This window comes from Podarcis filfolensis (genome assembly GCF_964270895.1).
Source record: "Podarcis filfolensis genome assembly, chromosome: 9".
NCBI lineage: Eukaryota > Metazoa > Chordata > Lepidosauria > Squamata > Lacertidae > Podarcis > Podarcis filfolensis.
In genome coordinates, this window is record NC_139610.1 from 37087259 (window position 1) to 37103538 (window position 16280).

Genomic DNA, 16280 nt, shown 5'->3' on the forward strand with positions numbered 1-16280 from the left:
AATGGAATGCAGGGTCTGAGTGTCTGGAGAGCTCTTGCTATTAATATGGTGGCATTGCTGTTTTCCTAGTAAGCTAGTTACAATTCCTAAGATGTCTTTAGGTCATGGTGATCTTAAGATTTCATCCTTTCACAATGGCAAAGTCCAGCAAAAACTCCAGTATGAAATGCACGCTTAAATAACGTGCCTCAGTAACTGAGTCATGTTTTGTGCTCATAATCAGTTAAAGAGTTCGTTCATAAAATGCCAGGAAGTTAGACATCGTAGGATGCTGGTGACGTAGGGTGCTCATCCAACCAGCAAGCTAGCACCTGTGCAACCGTTGTTGAAGCAGCAGCATGAGCACTTTGAAGGCACCCCAAATGCCAGTCAAATGCCCTCAAATGAAAATGGCAGGCATTCCCAATATTGTGAAGAAGCCTTACGTTCAATACATACTGATGGGAAATGTTGTGTTCAGTCAGTAGCAAAAAGAGTGTGGGGGGAGGGGGGACTTTGGCTTGGAGATCTTTTATAAGTTGACCAAATTATAACTGAAATGGCATACAGTAGCTGTTCTAATAGGGGTTTTATGGCAAGGCCTAAATAACCATAACCTTCTACATAATAGTAAACTGTGAGGTTGGAATGCTGCCATGTGGCCAGAAGGCCTTGACACTGCAGCTCTGGAGTGGAAGCTCTCTCTGCTTGGGCCTCTCTGCTTATGCCAGGCTTACTCAACGACTGCCATGATGAAGCATCTGCTGTCAGCTCAGATGGCAAGAAGAAAAAGCTAAGAAAACCAGAAGTGGCAGGAACAGCTATCAGTGTGGCTGAGCCCACAGAGAAAGCTGATGCCCACAATTAGAGCCTCCTACGCATAAACAATACTGTATTGGAAACTCCTAGCCTGCCTCGTGAGAACCAAAAACGTTACAGATATATCAACAGAGCATCTCTAACCTTAGTGCATCTCAAAAAATGACATATGCCACCTTTAGGCATTAAACATGTGAAGGAGAGCTGTGGGACTGAATGCACTACCTTTTCTCCATTCCACATTACTGTTCCAGTTTCCCTCCACCTTGCAAATGGCACCTGTTTGCAATGGGGAACCTTCTGTATTCGTGCTGGCTTCCCAACACATTTTGGAACCCTGGAAAAATCAGGGTTCTAGAAGCCCTAGAAAATTAGGGTTCCAAAAACCATAGGGAGCCTCCATGAGTACAGAAGGGCCACTTCTTTTCACATCTGCCATCCAGCTGCCATCCCAAGTCTGGGAAATGGTGGGAAATGTAATGGAGAGGAGGGGACATGGGCTAGTGCACTTGCGTCATGGACAGGTTGGACAAAGAGGAGTGGGAGGAGGAACCAGCTGGGGAACCACCAGGGGCTCAGAGCCTGAGGAGTAGTGGGATAACAGTGAGTGGTCTGAAGGACAACAGGGAGAAGTCTGGGAAGAGGAGGTGTTGGAAGCTGAAGAGGTCACAGGGCCTAGTGAGCTGGGAGAGTGTGGGGCGGAGAGAAGTCCACAATCAGAGTCAGAAGCTGAAGCAGGAGAGTGGGAGGAGGGAGGCCAAAAGGTAGAGATGAGTCAGGCTAATGAAGAGTCACGAGTCTCTCCCCCTCCTGCTGCAAAAAGCTCCCCTTCCCCCATTCTCTCAGAACCAGAAGAGGCATGAAAAGAGCAGAGATGTTGGCTGCACAAAGTCACAGTCTTTGATTGCTTAGAGAAAGCTTGGAAAGAAGGAGATGGGGAATTTCTGTCTTGGCAACAGATTTTTATGGAGTAAGACCACTGGGAATGAGCTACTCTGCTCATTAGGCCAGGCACTCCACCAAATCTGTAAAGATTGTAGTTTTGCTAATAAAGAGTTACCTCCAACTTTGAACTGTGTGTTGACTGACCGGCATGTTCCTGTGACAACTTGTCTCTTTAGGACACTTCTCACACATTCACTTAAAAACTAACCAGAATGCCTCATAAGGGCTGCAAGTATGATCATAAAGTCCAAAGACACAAGGCCATTAGAAAATAGAGATGGGTAAGCTTGCTCCCACTTGCTACGATTAATGATTTCCCCCAAAATGGTTCATTTTCTCACCTAATCCAAGGTTTGTAAGTTACTCACCCACTCACCCAACTCCCCTAGATGCCACCCATTCACCCTGAGCCCTACAATCCTCTTCCTTCTCTTCCAGCACAAATTACCTATTGGAGGCAATGGCATTTCACACATGGTATAAGAATAACAAAGGCTGCCCTGGATAACTAAGTTGTGCTGAAAGAGAATGGGGAGGGGGCTATGGGAATGGGGACAGGTAGGAGTGGATGGTTATGGGGTGGGAGTGGTCTTCTCTCCCTTGAATTTTAATCTTGTATGGCCTCCGGCAAAACACCTTTTCCTGCTTCCTGGTAGTTCAGATTGGTGTACATTGTTTTAAAACCAGTACAAAATGAAACTTTGCATAGCTATTTGAAAAATGCATGACACATAGTAGCCATCCATGTAGAGGTTGTAGTTCCCATAAGGTCCAAAGTCCTGACTGACAGATAAGGTGCTTGTCCATCAGCAGCAAAAGAATTGCTATGGATTGCCTGTGGCAGTGACTCTGTTCCCTCCCAGTTCATTCAGGCAGATTCAAGCAAGAAGCTAGCAATGACACAAGGCTAGCAGATAGGAAATCACATGGTAGCAAGCATATTCACAGAACAGGATAATGTCTGGCAGTGATTAGGCAGCAAGTCATTGCTGAATACAGGCAAACAAAGCAACAAATATATTTTCTGCCTTTCACTTTTCTCCTGAGAAGCAGGATCACAGCACTCCTTGATGCAGTGCTGCCTAATAGCAGCCACATGAATTCAAACAAATACTTTCATGGTAGATTGGATTCTTGTAGAAAAGCCTGCTCCTGCAGAGCCAATCTATGAATTCTATAGCTTGCTAGTTTTGCAAGCTACATATGAGCAACAACAATTCAGAGTTTTAAGCACTACAAATCCCTTGCTGCTATGTAACACTGGTGAAACACACCTGTGCGATCATAAATCTATTTAATTATATAATATATATATATAAATGACAGGAGAAATCTGTTCCTTTGTTTGTGATCTGTAGTATTACCCCTGTGGTACTTTCTATGGCTTATGCTACCATGGGGATCTTTCCCCCCTCCCCATGCTTCTCCAGTGCAGGAAACTCCTCATACCCTTAGGCAAGCTGCTACTGCAGATTAAGAGCCCTTACTCCCAGTGTTAGCATGTCCCTGCCTACATCCAATGGAATCACTTGTTTCTGTTCAAAAAGTGAAATTCTATTAGGGTAGGCTAAGCTCCGCTTCCCGCCAGCCCACATGCACAAAGACCACGAACAAAGGAAGATTAAGCTTGACACTAGGATAACACATTTTGCCCTACTTCAATTCAAATTCCACTGATAGCCAGAGACACAGCACAGGACAACACCTGCAGGAAGGGAGGAAAATTATTCTCCCCGTCTTTCTCGTTCTTCTCCTGGCCTATCTATCTGTTCTGTTTAGTGCTAACCCAGCTGGGCTATACTTCCAGATTCTAACAGAAGGCATGAAAGAGCCTACAAGTAGCAGACAGCAGAAGTTTGTGTTCCAGTCACTGTAGTTAAAGATGCTGGATCAGCATTTCTGATTAATGAGCTCATGCTTTTAATCTGTTACCAAACCATTAATCAACTAAACATCCTGATTAATTCAGTAATACCTTCAGGTTCTGTAAAGAGGATTTTGTCTTTGGCTGCATAGCCTGGAATTTAAAAAAAAATGACTCTCTAATATTTACATTATTTTTTAAAACTCCTATAGATTATTAAAATGACTACTACTTCCTTTGCAATGCATACAGGCTTCCCCTTCTCCCCTCTCAGTCTAGATTTGAATGCATGAGGCCATGAGCCCAAATTGCTGTTCTGCATACAGTAAGTCAAGTGTGTACAGAGGTATTTTGCTGTAGTGGTTAACATGTTGGACTATGACAACACAAAATCAGTTACAAACTGGCATCTTACTTTTATGGACTGTTGTATATTATATGGTAATGGACATATTTCTGGTTTGTTCATCCCACAACAAAAAGACAAACATCTCTCCATGCTATAGAATAGATATACCAGCCTCTTTTCCCAAATGTATCAGAAGAAACATGAAAACAGGAAATGTGGTCCATTCATGTTTCCTGTTTCTGTGGTTGTTAGGAACATACAGAAGCTCTCTTGCCAAGTTACCCTGTTTCACAGGGTTGAAGGTTAAACTACAGTCAAGGAAAATCACAAAACAGAATGCTCGCATCCATTACTGAAACACTGCAGCCTTTCACACTTCCTATTCTGGACAACACATTGAGTCTTAAGGCACTGAATCTTAACCCATCGAGGGGTACAGGGCAAGGCCAGACAGCAAAGTGGGTGGGAGCAAATCAATACATACAGTTGCTCACCTTAACACATTCGCACAGATGCACAGAGTTGCATGCACAAACACAAAGCTATTTCCCATGGAAGCAGAGTCATAGTTATTATTCTTAGTAACTCCAGTCGAGTGTCACCTTCCATTTTCCCAACACCCTTTATCTGTCCTGAATGTTCAAAAGGCAAAAAGAACTCAGTACTTCCAGCATAAGGATGGAAATAATATCAATTCACAATGCAATACCTGCCTTACATCTATTCAAGTCCACAAACTTCAAAACAGCATCCTGAAAATTGCAGGGATGCTCTGCATGTTTACAAGGAATAGGAATCATAGAATTGTAAAGTTGGAAGGGACCATGAGGCTCATCTAGTTCAACCTCATCAATGCAGGAATCTTTTGCTCAACATGGGACTCAAACCTATGACCCTGAGATTAAGAGCGTCAAGCTCTACCAACTGAGCTATCCCAGCACTACAAATACTAGGATATTTCCTCTTCTGCTTTGATCTTCTTGCAAAAGATATTCCTTGTAGAAGTAGCTGCACTTGCACCATCAACATCAAAGTCCTTTTCAGTCTTAGCCCCTGCCCACTGAACAGCTTATCAGCTGTGAGAGTGGAGGATCAAAGGGCTAGAATGAAACACAGTTCTGGGGTGAATCTGCTTCATGGGCAGAAGGTTGCCCATCCCTGTCTTAAATTATCAGACACTGGGCCTAACTTGAAGCATGTCATGCCAGATTTCACCCAAAACTTGTATTAACTGCACATACCAGAAATATACACCCACTTTCTTGTAAAAAGCAACTGGAACCATGGTACTCGCTTAAGTCCTTGTACATGAGAACTTTGCATTACATTATGTAAACAGTATCCTAAGAGTTGTGGTGCTGGCAAATAAATACTTACAATGGGATCCCCCAATTACTGAACCAACGCTATGTTATAATTTATGCTGTCTTCCAGCAGTGGACATAGAAATAATGGCAGGCACAGAGCACTGATGAAAGTTTTGGATCCATTGTGGTTCAACCTAAGTCAAAGGGACCCATTCTAATCCTTCTATTACACAAAAGCAACATATACCAAAAGTGAATTTTGCATCAACCTATCTTACACAAGGAGTGGTTAAGCAACCTTTACTTAAGCAGATAATACATGAAAGACATTCCTTAAAAGGCAGAACCCCACAAAAAGATGAACTATACAATATCAATTTGATGACTTCTTTATGGTTATGCTATATAAAGTGCAACTGTTGAAACAAGCTGGCTGAGATCTAAACAGACAGAAGAAAAGCCTCTCAAACCAGTCAATAATTACATAACTAGAGCTAAACAGAAGCATGAGTAATCATGGCAAGAATTCTCCTATTTGGAAAATGGAAGAGCATTTCTAGTAAATATTTGCCTGCAATATAATAATTAACTTCTTTTCCCATGCAGATTCTCATCCCTGCAGTCCCATCTGTTGACTTCATATTGCTACTAGCCAACTTAACACTAGAATATGGCACCTGGCTAACAGCCTGCCCTGAGGGAACAGCATTGATATATTTTGTAAAATATTGAATTTTACCTACACAGCACCCAGAACCCTACCAGCCCAAGAACACTTAATTATAAGCACTTGCCCAGAGATGTATTGCATTGCCAAATTGCCCACTGTAACACTCTGTCCTTAAGCAGACACATTATAAACCTGGACTGTACATAAATCTCTTGCAGTACACTAGCTAAATTATTGTAGCTACCTATAAAATGTTTGTGTCATGAAAATGTTCTCTGCACAGTACTTTCCAGAAATAGAAAACACCAGCATCCTCCTTATAATTCATCTTCAGATCACTGAGCAATTGAGTGTTGTTTTATTTTTATTAGACAAGCTACTATTTTAAGTGTGGGGGAAACTTTCAAGCTACTTGAAAGAAAGGTGGAACATAAACATAACATTAAAAAAATAAGTTATGCAGAATGTTTCTTCAAGCCTATGTGTTCATGACAAAATATAGGCAAAGATAGAGGTGGTTCATACTTAGTGCACTTTCTATTAAGCCATGGTTGATAGAGAGAAGCATTTACCAAGTGATAATTTACCAAAGTGTACATTTCTTAAGCAAGTTGTCTATATTCAAATAATGAGGAGAATCTTATTGCTGTCCTGCTGCCTCACATTTTGATTACTTCTCACTTCTTGGTTAGACCATGTAGAATCTGCATTATAGTTCAGGGGTTAGGAAATGGTAGGCTGTGGACCAGGTCATCCTATTGACCCAGGAGGTCATTTTGGGCAAGCCATACCCATCTGCCCAGGTAAGGGTGTGGTCAATAAAAATGGGTTTTGTGGGCATTGGGTTAAGCACTTTGCACAACACTTCTCCAAAGCCAGATAATCAGATGGTTGTCAGGCATTTGGGAAGCACACAGGGCTAATACGCTCTTTGAACCATGGGGCAGATAAAGTTCTGGCTCACTTCCCCATCTCTGTTGCATACCAATGGCTTACCAAGTTATTATATATACTCAATAGTAGACAGCCACTTAATAAACAGTTGCCTCCTCCCTTCGTGCTAACAACCGAACAAGCCAAGATTCAGTACCTAACCATTGTTTCCTGTTACGTGTGAACCCAGAAGCAATAGTTAAATGGCTTCAAAACTACCCAGGATACTAAGCCATATATTGTCTTGCTTTGAAGTCACTAACCATAGTTTTGAGGTTTGGGGACAAGCTTGTTCAACTGCTCACACAATGGGCAGAGGAAAGCATCATGTGCCGAAGTTTCTTCCATGCAACCTGACCCTTTGCTTCCCACACTTCCAATAATCTGATAATAAATAAATAAAATGAATACATTATTGTGCATTATAGTGTGAGTGGGCATCCACTCAACAGGGCTTCTTCATCCTCTCCTCCGCCTGCAATCCCCTTCCACACACACTTCTGAAAGCTGCTATGGAGGATTAGGGGATCACAGATTGTGGGGGTGCACAGGGAGATGGATTAGGGGGAGGAGAAAAACTAGAGGTCCTTTGGCACAAGTGGATTTCCTTTGCACAAGTGGGTGGACATCACTGGATGTCACCCTTAGTGCATTAATATTGTTTATTTGAACTCTATCACTTCACATTCAGTGATCGTAAAGCTGAGGCTCCAATACTTTGGCCACCTCATAAGAAGAAAAGACTCCCTGGAAAAGACCCTGATGTTGGGAAAGATGGAGGGCACAAGGAGAAGGGGACGACAGAGGACGAAATGGTTGGACAGTGTTCTCGAAGCTACCAGCATGAGTTTGACCAAACTACGGGAGGCAGTGGAAGACAGAAGTGCCTGGCGTGCTCTGGTCCATGGGGTCACGAAGAGTCGGACACGACTAAACAACAACAACAACATCACTTCACAAGAAAACTATAAATGTGCACTTTATCGCACTTTCATTATACACAATTTAAAAAAAAAATATATGTAAGGGACATACGAAGGGCAGAGATACTGCTTCTTTTTCCCTTTTCCTTTCTTTGAAGATTTCTCTTTGGAGTAGACTTCTTCAATGCATAAGAAGAAGAAAACAAACCCAAGAATCGCCAGGGAAAACTTCATTGTGGGGACTTTTAAGTCCGGAACAAAAGTTGACCTGTGAAAAAAGGGGGGAAAGTCATATATTAATGAAGTTGAATGTGAAAAATAGGAAAAAACTTCCTACCAAGGAAGTAAACAGCTATTAATCATTGTAAACAATAATCATTCCAGTGACAAGCTACTGTATAAAGGCTGCAATGCTATTACTGCTTACCTTGGAGTAAGTTCCATTGAACTCAGGGGTTTTGTTTCTGAATACCTTAGTATAGGATTGCACTGATAATTTATGTGGATTTCTCATTAATTAGAAATGCTTGTATGAATAATTTAGATAGATTTACTGGCTACAATCTAGAATAGTGTTGGGCATGCTTAAACCCAGTAAACTCACTCTGTCTTGAATCATGACCATTGTGTTCTAATAGAACATGCATTCATTATGAAAATTATTTGAGGGGGAAAGGTAAGTAAGAGTAGAGAGAAATGACAAAGCTATGTGAATTCTGCATAGTGTGGAGAAAATAGGTAGGGATATCTTTTTCTCCCTTTTGTATATTACTAGAACCAGAAGTCATCCAATGAAACTGAATGCTGAAAGATCTGGGACAGACAAAAGGATGTACTTCTTCACAGAATGCCTATTTAAACTATGGAATTTGTTGCCATAACATGTAGTGATGACAGTCAACTTGGATTCAGACAAATTCATGGAGGATAAAGCTGTCAATGTCAATAAGGCTACTACCTCCAGCATCACAGGCAGTAGCTGGGGATCTTGATGGGCAGAGTGCTATTTCACTCATGTCCTACTTCTGGGGGCCCATAGTTGGCCTCTATGTGAACAAAATGCTGAACTAGATAGGCCTTTGGCCTGACTGAGCAAGATTATTCTTAGGTTCTTAAATGAGCAGCTGCCTAATAGTTGGTAATTTATACCTACAGACCTTGTGTTGATATGTTTGCAGAACAAACTTACGGTACACCTTCCAGAGGAAGCTACCTAAATGGAAATCCACCTAGATAAGCTTCCCAAAAACTAAAACTTACAATTTGTATGCTGGCATACACATGTTTATAACATTTCAAAAACAAAAAAAAACAACCTTGCAATTATTGAGCAAAGACAAGACATACAGACCCAGGCCTTGTCCATCCAACCCTTATTTTCACTACCAGTTCCATTAAAATCAGTGGGAAGTTTTAGTAATGAGTGCTAATTAAAACATCCCACTGAACCATGTGTCTTTGCTAACAATGAATCACCTCTGTTATCATTAGTCTTGCATTTACTGCCCCATTCACAAAGTGAAACAAATTGCATGTGCTGCTTGCACCACTGAGAACATTTACTATCACACTATATTTGCACAGCACCTTTCTTATTGAATATTTCATATCGGCATAAAGAATAACAAACACATTTCCAACAGGGGTAAGTGTTCATGTTCAGTACCAAATACTGCTTGCCTGCTCCTAGCTGCACTGACTGAAGGAGGGAAAAAATCTCTGCATTTTATGATCTCCGCACTATATGGCGGGGGGGGGGGGGAATTGTCCGGGCTTCACTCTCTAGAGCAAGTGCCTGAATCTTATAACGGTGGCTGCATTTTTCTGCATCTCCATTCATCTTTTTCTAGATGCAGCCACATTTTTTTTTTCTTAAAAGCAGAAAGATATTTATATCCCTTCAGTCACAGCAACAGAAGACATTCTTGTCTTCCTTCCAAGAGCAACAGAAGAAGCATCTCCTTATGCCCAGAGCAACAGCAGCCGGGGCTCCCAGCCAAATTGCAAGACATGGGACTTTCCATTCCCACAGCCAAGCTATGATCACAATGGCGGTTCTTCCCTCCGCAGCACTGGGGGAAGCGGTGGTGGTGGTGGTGCTTCCTCTGTCCCTCCAGTACCACAGTAGCAGGTCTCCCAGCAACCCTTCCCCACCCTCCCTACCAGGGGACTTTTGTGACCTCTTCCCCCACCATATTCTAAAGGTCAGCAGAAAGCACTGGAGCACTAAGAATTGCAAGCGGCAAAAGTCCAATGAAGAGGGAAAAGGCACACAGCACATTTTTCACCAGAAGATGAGTCTTGAAAGCCAATTTGAAACCAGTCAGTGTTTTTCTTTGTCGTCTTCTAACAGTTGCCTATGCAACCTTGGCAACAGGTGTTCACACAAACCTCCAGCCTTGCAGGACCTTGCTTGCCCTCCCCACTCCCACATTTGAGCGACAAGGCCTCTGTGCATCATGGATCTCTGGCCAAAGCCAAAGCCACTTTCTTGCCTGCTTCACACACAAATCAAGATAGCGGTGCCTGGAGACCTCCCTAGATTTTACCCACTGCCACTGCCTCCAATTTCCAGGCAAAAGCAAAATATTCCCTCTTGGACCAACTGGAGTTTCCCGCCTCTACAGTCGAGGGCAGGCTCCCTGGCTGGCTCCTTCCTCAACCAGCACAGCACCAAGGAGGCCCCCAGATACCTCCCCAACCTCGGGAAGGGCCGGCCATGTAGAATGAGCCACTAAGCGCAACAGCAACACCCCGCCAGGAGCTGCAAAGGTGCTGGCCGAGGTACTGAAAGAAGGAAGCAAGGCAGGAGCTGCTGCAGAGGGAGAGGGCGGCTTGGAGATGGCCACCTCTGCAGGGGGACGCAGCCAGGCAGGGCTCGACGCGCACGGAGCGCACAGAGCGCCCGTTGCCTTGGCACGGCCAATCGCCCGGCCTCTCCCCGCGGCCACCCGAAGCCTTGCCATTCCTCCAAGCGGGCGCGGATGGAGAAACCCCTCCGAAGCCCAGCGACGCGGCCCTTTTCCCCAACGTCCAGGACTTACCACAAGCCAGGGAAGAGAGAGAGAAAGAGAAAAAGAGAGAGACGGCCGGGATGCCACCGGCGCCCCGTCCACCCGCTGGATTACAGCCGGAGATGGCTGAGCAGCCTGCAGCGCGCCATCGCCCAGCCGAGGTCCTGCAGCCGGCTCGAAGGGGAAGCGATCGCTCGGCGGCCGCCGCGGCGCTACCAAAATGAACCCTGCATCAGAAAAGCGTCCATCTTGCTACTGAGCATGTGCACACTGCCCGAGGAGAGGCGGCCAGCGAGCATGTGCGGCCCCTTTGCACATGGGCAGTGGGGACGTGAAGCCTCGGAGAAGCTGCTGCCCTTGCTCGGCTCTGCCCTCACTCTCAGTCACCGCCTCGTCGGCTTGCAGTGCGCGGGAAGGCGAGGGCTGTGGCAACGGGAAAGGGCTCTGCAAGCGCGCGTTCGCCCAGCCTTCTCGTCCCCTTTCTCCTGGAGCATCGCGGCTGCGGTGTAGGAATAATGGTAACAGAAGGGTTCGACAGGGAGAATTTAATCTCAGTCTAATCGTAGTCATCTGGCGTTGGAACACAGGCACCCTTTGCTGACCTACACGAAGGTGGCAGTCTGGCAGAGGGCATGTTCCAAAAGCAAGCAGAGCCCGACCTGCCTGTCCCTTGGAATGGCGCTCTTCTTTTAATTGACAAGGCTGCTTTTTTGTTTGTTTTTTACTGTAGCAACACGTGGGGACAAAATATGATCCTGCAGTATGGTGGCGTTCCCCCATCCAAACAAGCAATGCCAAGCAGGTAGCTTTACTGGTGTGCAGCAGAGGATTAAATAAAATGGCCATATGATCCTTCCCAATCCTATGATTCTGTGGGAAATCATAATAAAATGTTTCAGGCCAGACTCAGCTTTCCAATGCAAGCAGAACTTGGGAAGAATGAACTGGATCTCACCACGCTTGCCAGTCAAGACTTTAAAAAATAAGAGCTAATGAACATGATATTTTAGGAGAGGTTCGAAATTAGAAAGAAGTAACAAAATGGGATGAGTGATGTTGCTTCCAGATAACTCGTTTATTTTTATTTTTTTAATAATAATTATTGAGGATTTTTTGTGATTTGTTTGTGATTAGATGGCATTGACTATTTATTGAGCATTTGTTATATTCATTTGCAGAAAAATTCAACAATGTTGCTTCAAGTAAATGAGATTCCACACTTTCCAATGCATTTTCGTATTGAAAAAGTAACCCTTTTTTCCGTTTTCTTCTTGAGAACTGGGTTTGTTATGCCAGAGCTCCAAAGCAGCTTTAACTGTGCAACCTGAATTTGCTGGTGTCTGTTTGAATCCCACCTAAAAATGGCATAAGAAACAATAGGAGCCTGTTGGATCAGGCCAATTGCCCATCTAGTCCACCATCCTGTTCTCACAGCAACCAGCCAGATGCCTGTGGGAAAACATCAAGCAAGATCTGAGCAGAAGAGCATTCTCCCCACTTGTGAGTTCCAGGAGCATGTTGTCAGAAGCATTGCAGTCTCTAACCATGGAGGCAGGGCATAGTCATCACAGGCAATATCTGTTGATAACTTTATCATCCATGAATTTGGCTAATCCAAGACTATGGCCATCACTGTCAGCATCGCCCTTGAGCCAGTGCCACTAACTGGACTCATCCACTTCAACCCCAACTGGGCTAGGCGAGCTGGGTAGCACTTCCAGAGACCACCTTCTGCACAGGAACAGGTCAAAGTGCTGTGGACTCACAGCTTAGAGTTGTGAGCACCAGATTCACTTCCACAAGAAGACAGTCGTCACACAGCAGAGTATAGCAGAGTCTAGCAGAGCATATAAACGACTCGGAGAGCAGCTCTGTAGAATATCTTCTTTATTCTATCTACAACTATTATACAACTATATACAGAGCTAAATGAGTTCTAAGCATAAATGAATGCTAAACTGCACTGAGTGTCTGCAGCTGCTCTTAGCAACAACCTTATCTATACACACGATCTCTAACACTCAGTCTCTCTCTCTCCGACACACTGACTGACTCTTTGATGTGGTGCTGGAGCAGAATATGTAGAGAGCAGAACAATGCCCCTCCTCTCTGGAGAATCAGCAGACTCATCAGGAGATTCTTGGATATGGGAGGGGTGAAATCTCCTCATCCTCCCCCATCTTTATCATCCATGAATTTGGCTAATCCAAGACTATGGCCATCACTTCCTCCTCTGTATAACTGTGTGCTCTGTGAAAAAGTACTTGCTTTTATCTCTCATTAAGCTTCCAACATTCAGCTTCATTGGATTTTCCTGCATTCTAGTGCTATGAGAAAGGAAGGACAACTTCCCTCTCCACTTTATTCATGTGACAATCCGGAAGCATCCCAAGCCCGTTGCACATCCTCCTCGCTGCCTTTCTAATGTAACACTGAATGTAGGATTCTCAGATCATCATTTTACCAAGCTGTACTCACAAGCTCCAGAAGTTATTTGGAGCTCATGGATTTGCAACGGAAGGGAGGGGAGACTCCTTAAATAAGTCACATTTCCCATTCTCACAGCCAAAGTAAGGAAAGCGGAAGTGAATGACTCACTCATGTACTTCTTTTCAACATGCAAAGGGACTCGGCATTGATTTTGCCACATTGTTTCCCACAGCAATTATATAACATTTTCAAAGCACCAAAAAGGGTGTCCTTGCAAATCTTACAAAACTGTGTCAAGGCCTTACTGTTCAGAGAAACGTAACTTGAAATATAGTTAACTTGTTTGCCAACAGAGATCTCATTTTGGATAGTTTAGCTGGCTGGAAGTTGAAGCCTTCAGCTATGTTCAACCTGCATATAAAGAAAGACAAATAGATGATCGATGAAAGATGACAGATAGATAGATGACGGATAGATATCAGGGGCTGTCTACTCCTTTGCCATTCCATGACACCTGACCAAATCCACCTCCCTTTACACTTTACCTGTCATGACTTCCAGTTTAGCTGCCTAGCGAAATCAGAGATGCAGAGAGTTTTTACTAGTTCTTTTATTTTAAATCAACAGAATACACAGAGAGCATTGATAATGCTCCCTTTAGTCTTGGGATGTTGCTCAAAGTGTCCGCTCCATCCCCCTTGCAGCAATTCCTAGCTTCCAAACCCCTCCTTACTGCCTACAGTGGCCGGCAATGGAATCTTTCTGTCTCTGTTTCGCCTTCTGCTCTAAGATACGAAGAGATTGCCTGGTCCATGGAGAAGGAGGAGGTTCCATCAGGTTTTCACATGTGATGTATTGTATGCTGTACTGTTTATCCCACTTCTGAATGCTGTCTCTGTTCAGGATTAGAGAATCTGCTTGCTTGCTCATGTTCCACATCTTCCATTGCTTCCCAGTTCTTGGCTTCTTCTTCTGGGGTGTGTACTGTTCTCCACCACCACAAATCTGGGTCCATTGAATCCAGGTCCATCATATCATCAACTTCCTCCTGCCCAGACACATCTTGAGGTGGAGGTCTCCACCACTCCTATGTGCGAAGGGCCTCCACCCTAGAATAACAGCAAGGATAAGGGACCAAGATGAACAGAAATTTCATGACGACTGGAATAAATATTGGACGTATATTGGAACCAATTTGTAGACGACACTAGCGGGGGTAGAACAACTCTAACAGTAAGGGGTTACTATCTAAGACCAAAAATAAAATACGTGACCATAGAATCTATTCGACACTTACCAAAGGGGTGGAGGGAAGTCCAAGGCTCGACAGAGCCTAAAATAAGGTGTTTATTTTTGTACAGCAGGTGTGCAATTAATGGAGGGTAGAGGTGATTCATGGTGCTTCCTGCCCTCTGTTAAACAACTTACCTGGGCCTGCTTGTGGTTCCTCATGCTGCAGTTGGCAGGGCAGCCTATTGGCTGTAGAGCACAATGACACCTTACCTTTTTATTTATATAGGAGAATATGTGTGTGTGCGCACACATGCACACGTGCACACCCCACACACCCCCACACCCCTCCCTTATTAAAAAAACACCATAAGCCTCTAGTGACTTTCTTTCAATGGCAACTAAGCCCCAGGTAAGCACTGTGCTCCTGAAAATTCTTGTTGCTTAGAAAAGTGGAGTGATGGTAACAATATTCCCTAACTTTCCAGCTGGTGCAGTCAGCATTTGCTTTCAGGTGATTCTCTCATCAGGACTCCTGGCTTTTGTTGTATGGGTGTCAGATCATTATTACTGGAAAGCAAATGATCCTCCTGAAAAATCAGGTGTACATGGGGTCTCTTGCATTGTTGGCAAGGAGCTGTATCAACGCTCCCCCCCCCCCCAGGGGGGATCACTTTACTGCATGCCTTTGTGCCATGGTGCAAGAAGGACAGGAAGTTTCTTCTGCATTTGATAATGCCGCAACAGCTGTGTCATGTTGCCACACACATATACGTCATGCACTCCATAGTCTAATAGGTAATTTGTGCCCCTCACTAGGTCTGCATCCCCTGGCAGGAGTTGGTTTTGTCAACCCCTAGGTAATCTCTGTACCCATGAGCCAAAGAAAAGTCATGACTGTCACACAGAAGAAGGCATACACTGAATTCTTCCTTTGCATTTTTCCTTGGTATAAGAGCCCCTGCCCATAACATGAGCATGCAACTGAAACGCCTCAGTTTCACATACTCGTCTGAAATCTTTGGCTGCCAGCCTCTAGTATTATCAGGGATTACTAGTTGTTGGGGGTCATGACCACTAGGGTGCTATTGTGCCCATGTCCTCCTTGTGGGCTTCCCATGGACATCTACTTGGCCACTGAAAAAAGAGAATGCTGAGCCAGAAAGGCCTTTGGTCTGATTGTGCTTTTAAGTTTACATGATCAGTTGCCATAAATGGGTTGTAAGATATTCCCCAGTGTATGCAAACACCATTTCGTTTTACCCACCCACCCAATGCACTGGTGGGCACACATTCTGCTTCAGAGGAAAGTGGGCATGTGCTCAGCATATGATATCCAGAGATGCCAATTGCCACATAAAATGCATTATTTGGGCACATTTTTTGTTTGCTTCCAGCAGTAACCACACAACTCTCACTGACTCATGAAGAAATTATAGGGCTTCATATGTGGGCAAAAAGAAGGCCAAATGAAGTGGAAGCTGAGAGTTTCCACTTGCTGACCGCAATGCATGCCTACTCTCTCATTAGACGGGTGATGTTTTTGACTGAGCTTTGTCCTTAACTGCTTCTTGATTTAGACATGGTCCACATCTTCGTCAACTACCTGCTAGGCATCAGCTGCCCAAGGTCGACAGAGTGACACCACTTAAAAACTCAGGACAGTCAGCTTCCTTTGTTTGAAGGCAGCAACATTTTAAAGAAATAATTGCTTTTGGTTTGTGCACGCAAACAACACAAACAGTATTAATAACTGCAAAGGGGAAAAGGGCTGGGTTGAGAAAGAAGGTTGCAGAGGAATGCCATGCAGATCAGCT

General features: G+C 44.1%; 1 protein-coding gene across 4 annotated transcripts in view; it reads right to left on the reverse strand.

Moving 5' to 3' along the window:
• Positions 1 to 11183, reverse strand: part of GLRB (glycine receptor beta) — a 28620-nt gene extending 17437 nt beyond the window's left edge. For all 4 annotated transcript variants that reach the window (XR_014552160.1, XR_014552161.1, XR_014552162.1 and 1 more), the window contains exons 1-2: positions 10834 to 11183; positions 7902 to 8057 (exon numbers count right to left, since the gene is read on the reverse strand). Coding sequence is in view for 1 of the 4 variants with exons in the window: in XM_083631243.1 (XP_083487369.1) it covers positions 7902 to 8023 (122 nt within the window). In the remaining 3 variants the exon portion in view is untranslated. The remainder of the gene's footprint in view (positions 1 to 7901; positions 8058 to 10833) is intronic.
• Between the last annotated feature and the right edge of the window lie 5097 nt (positions 11184 to 16280).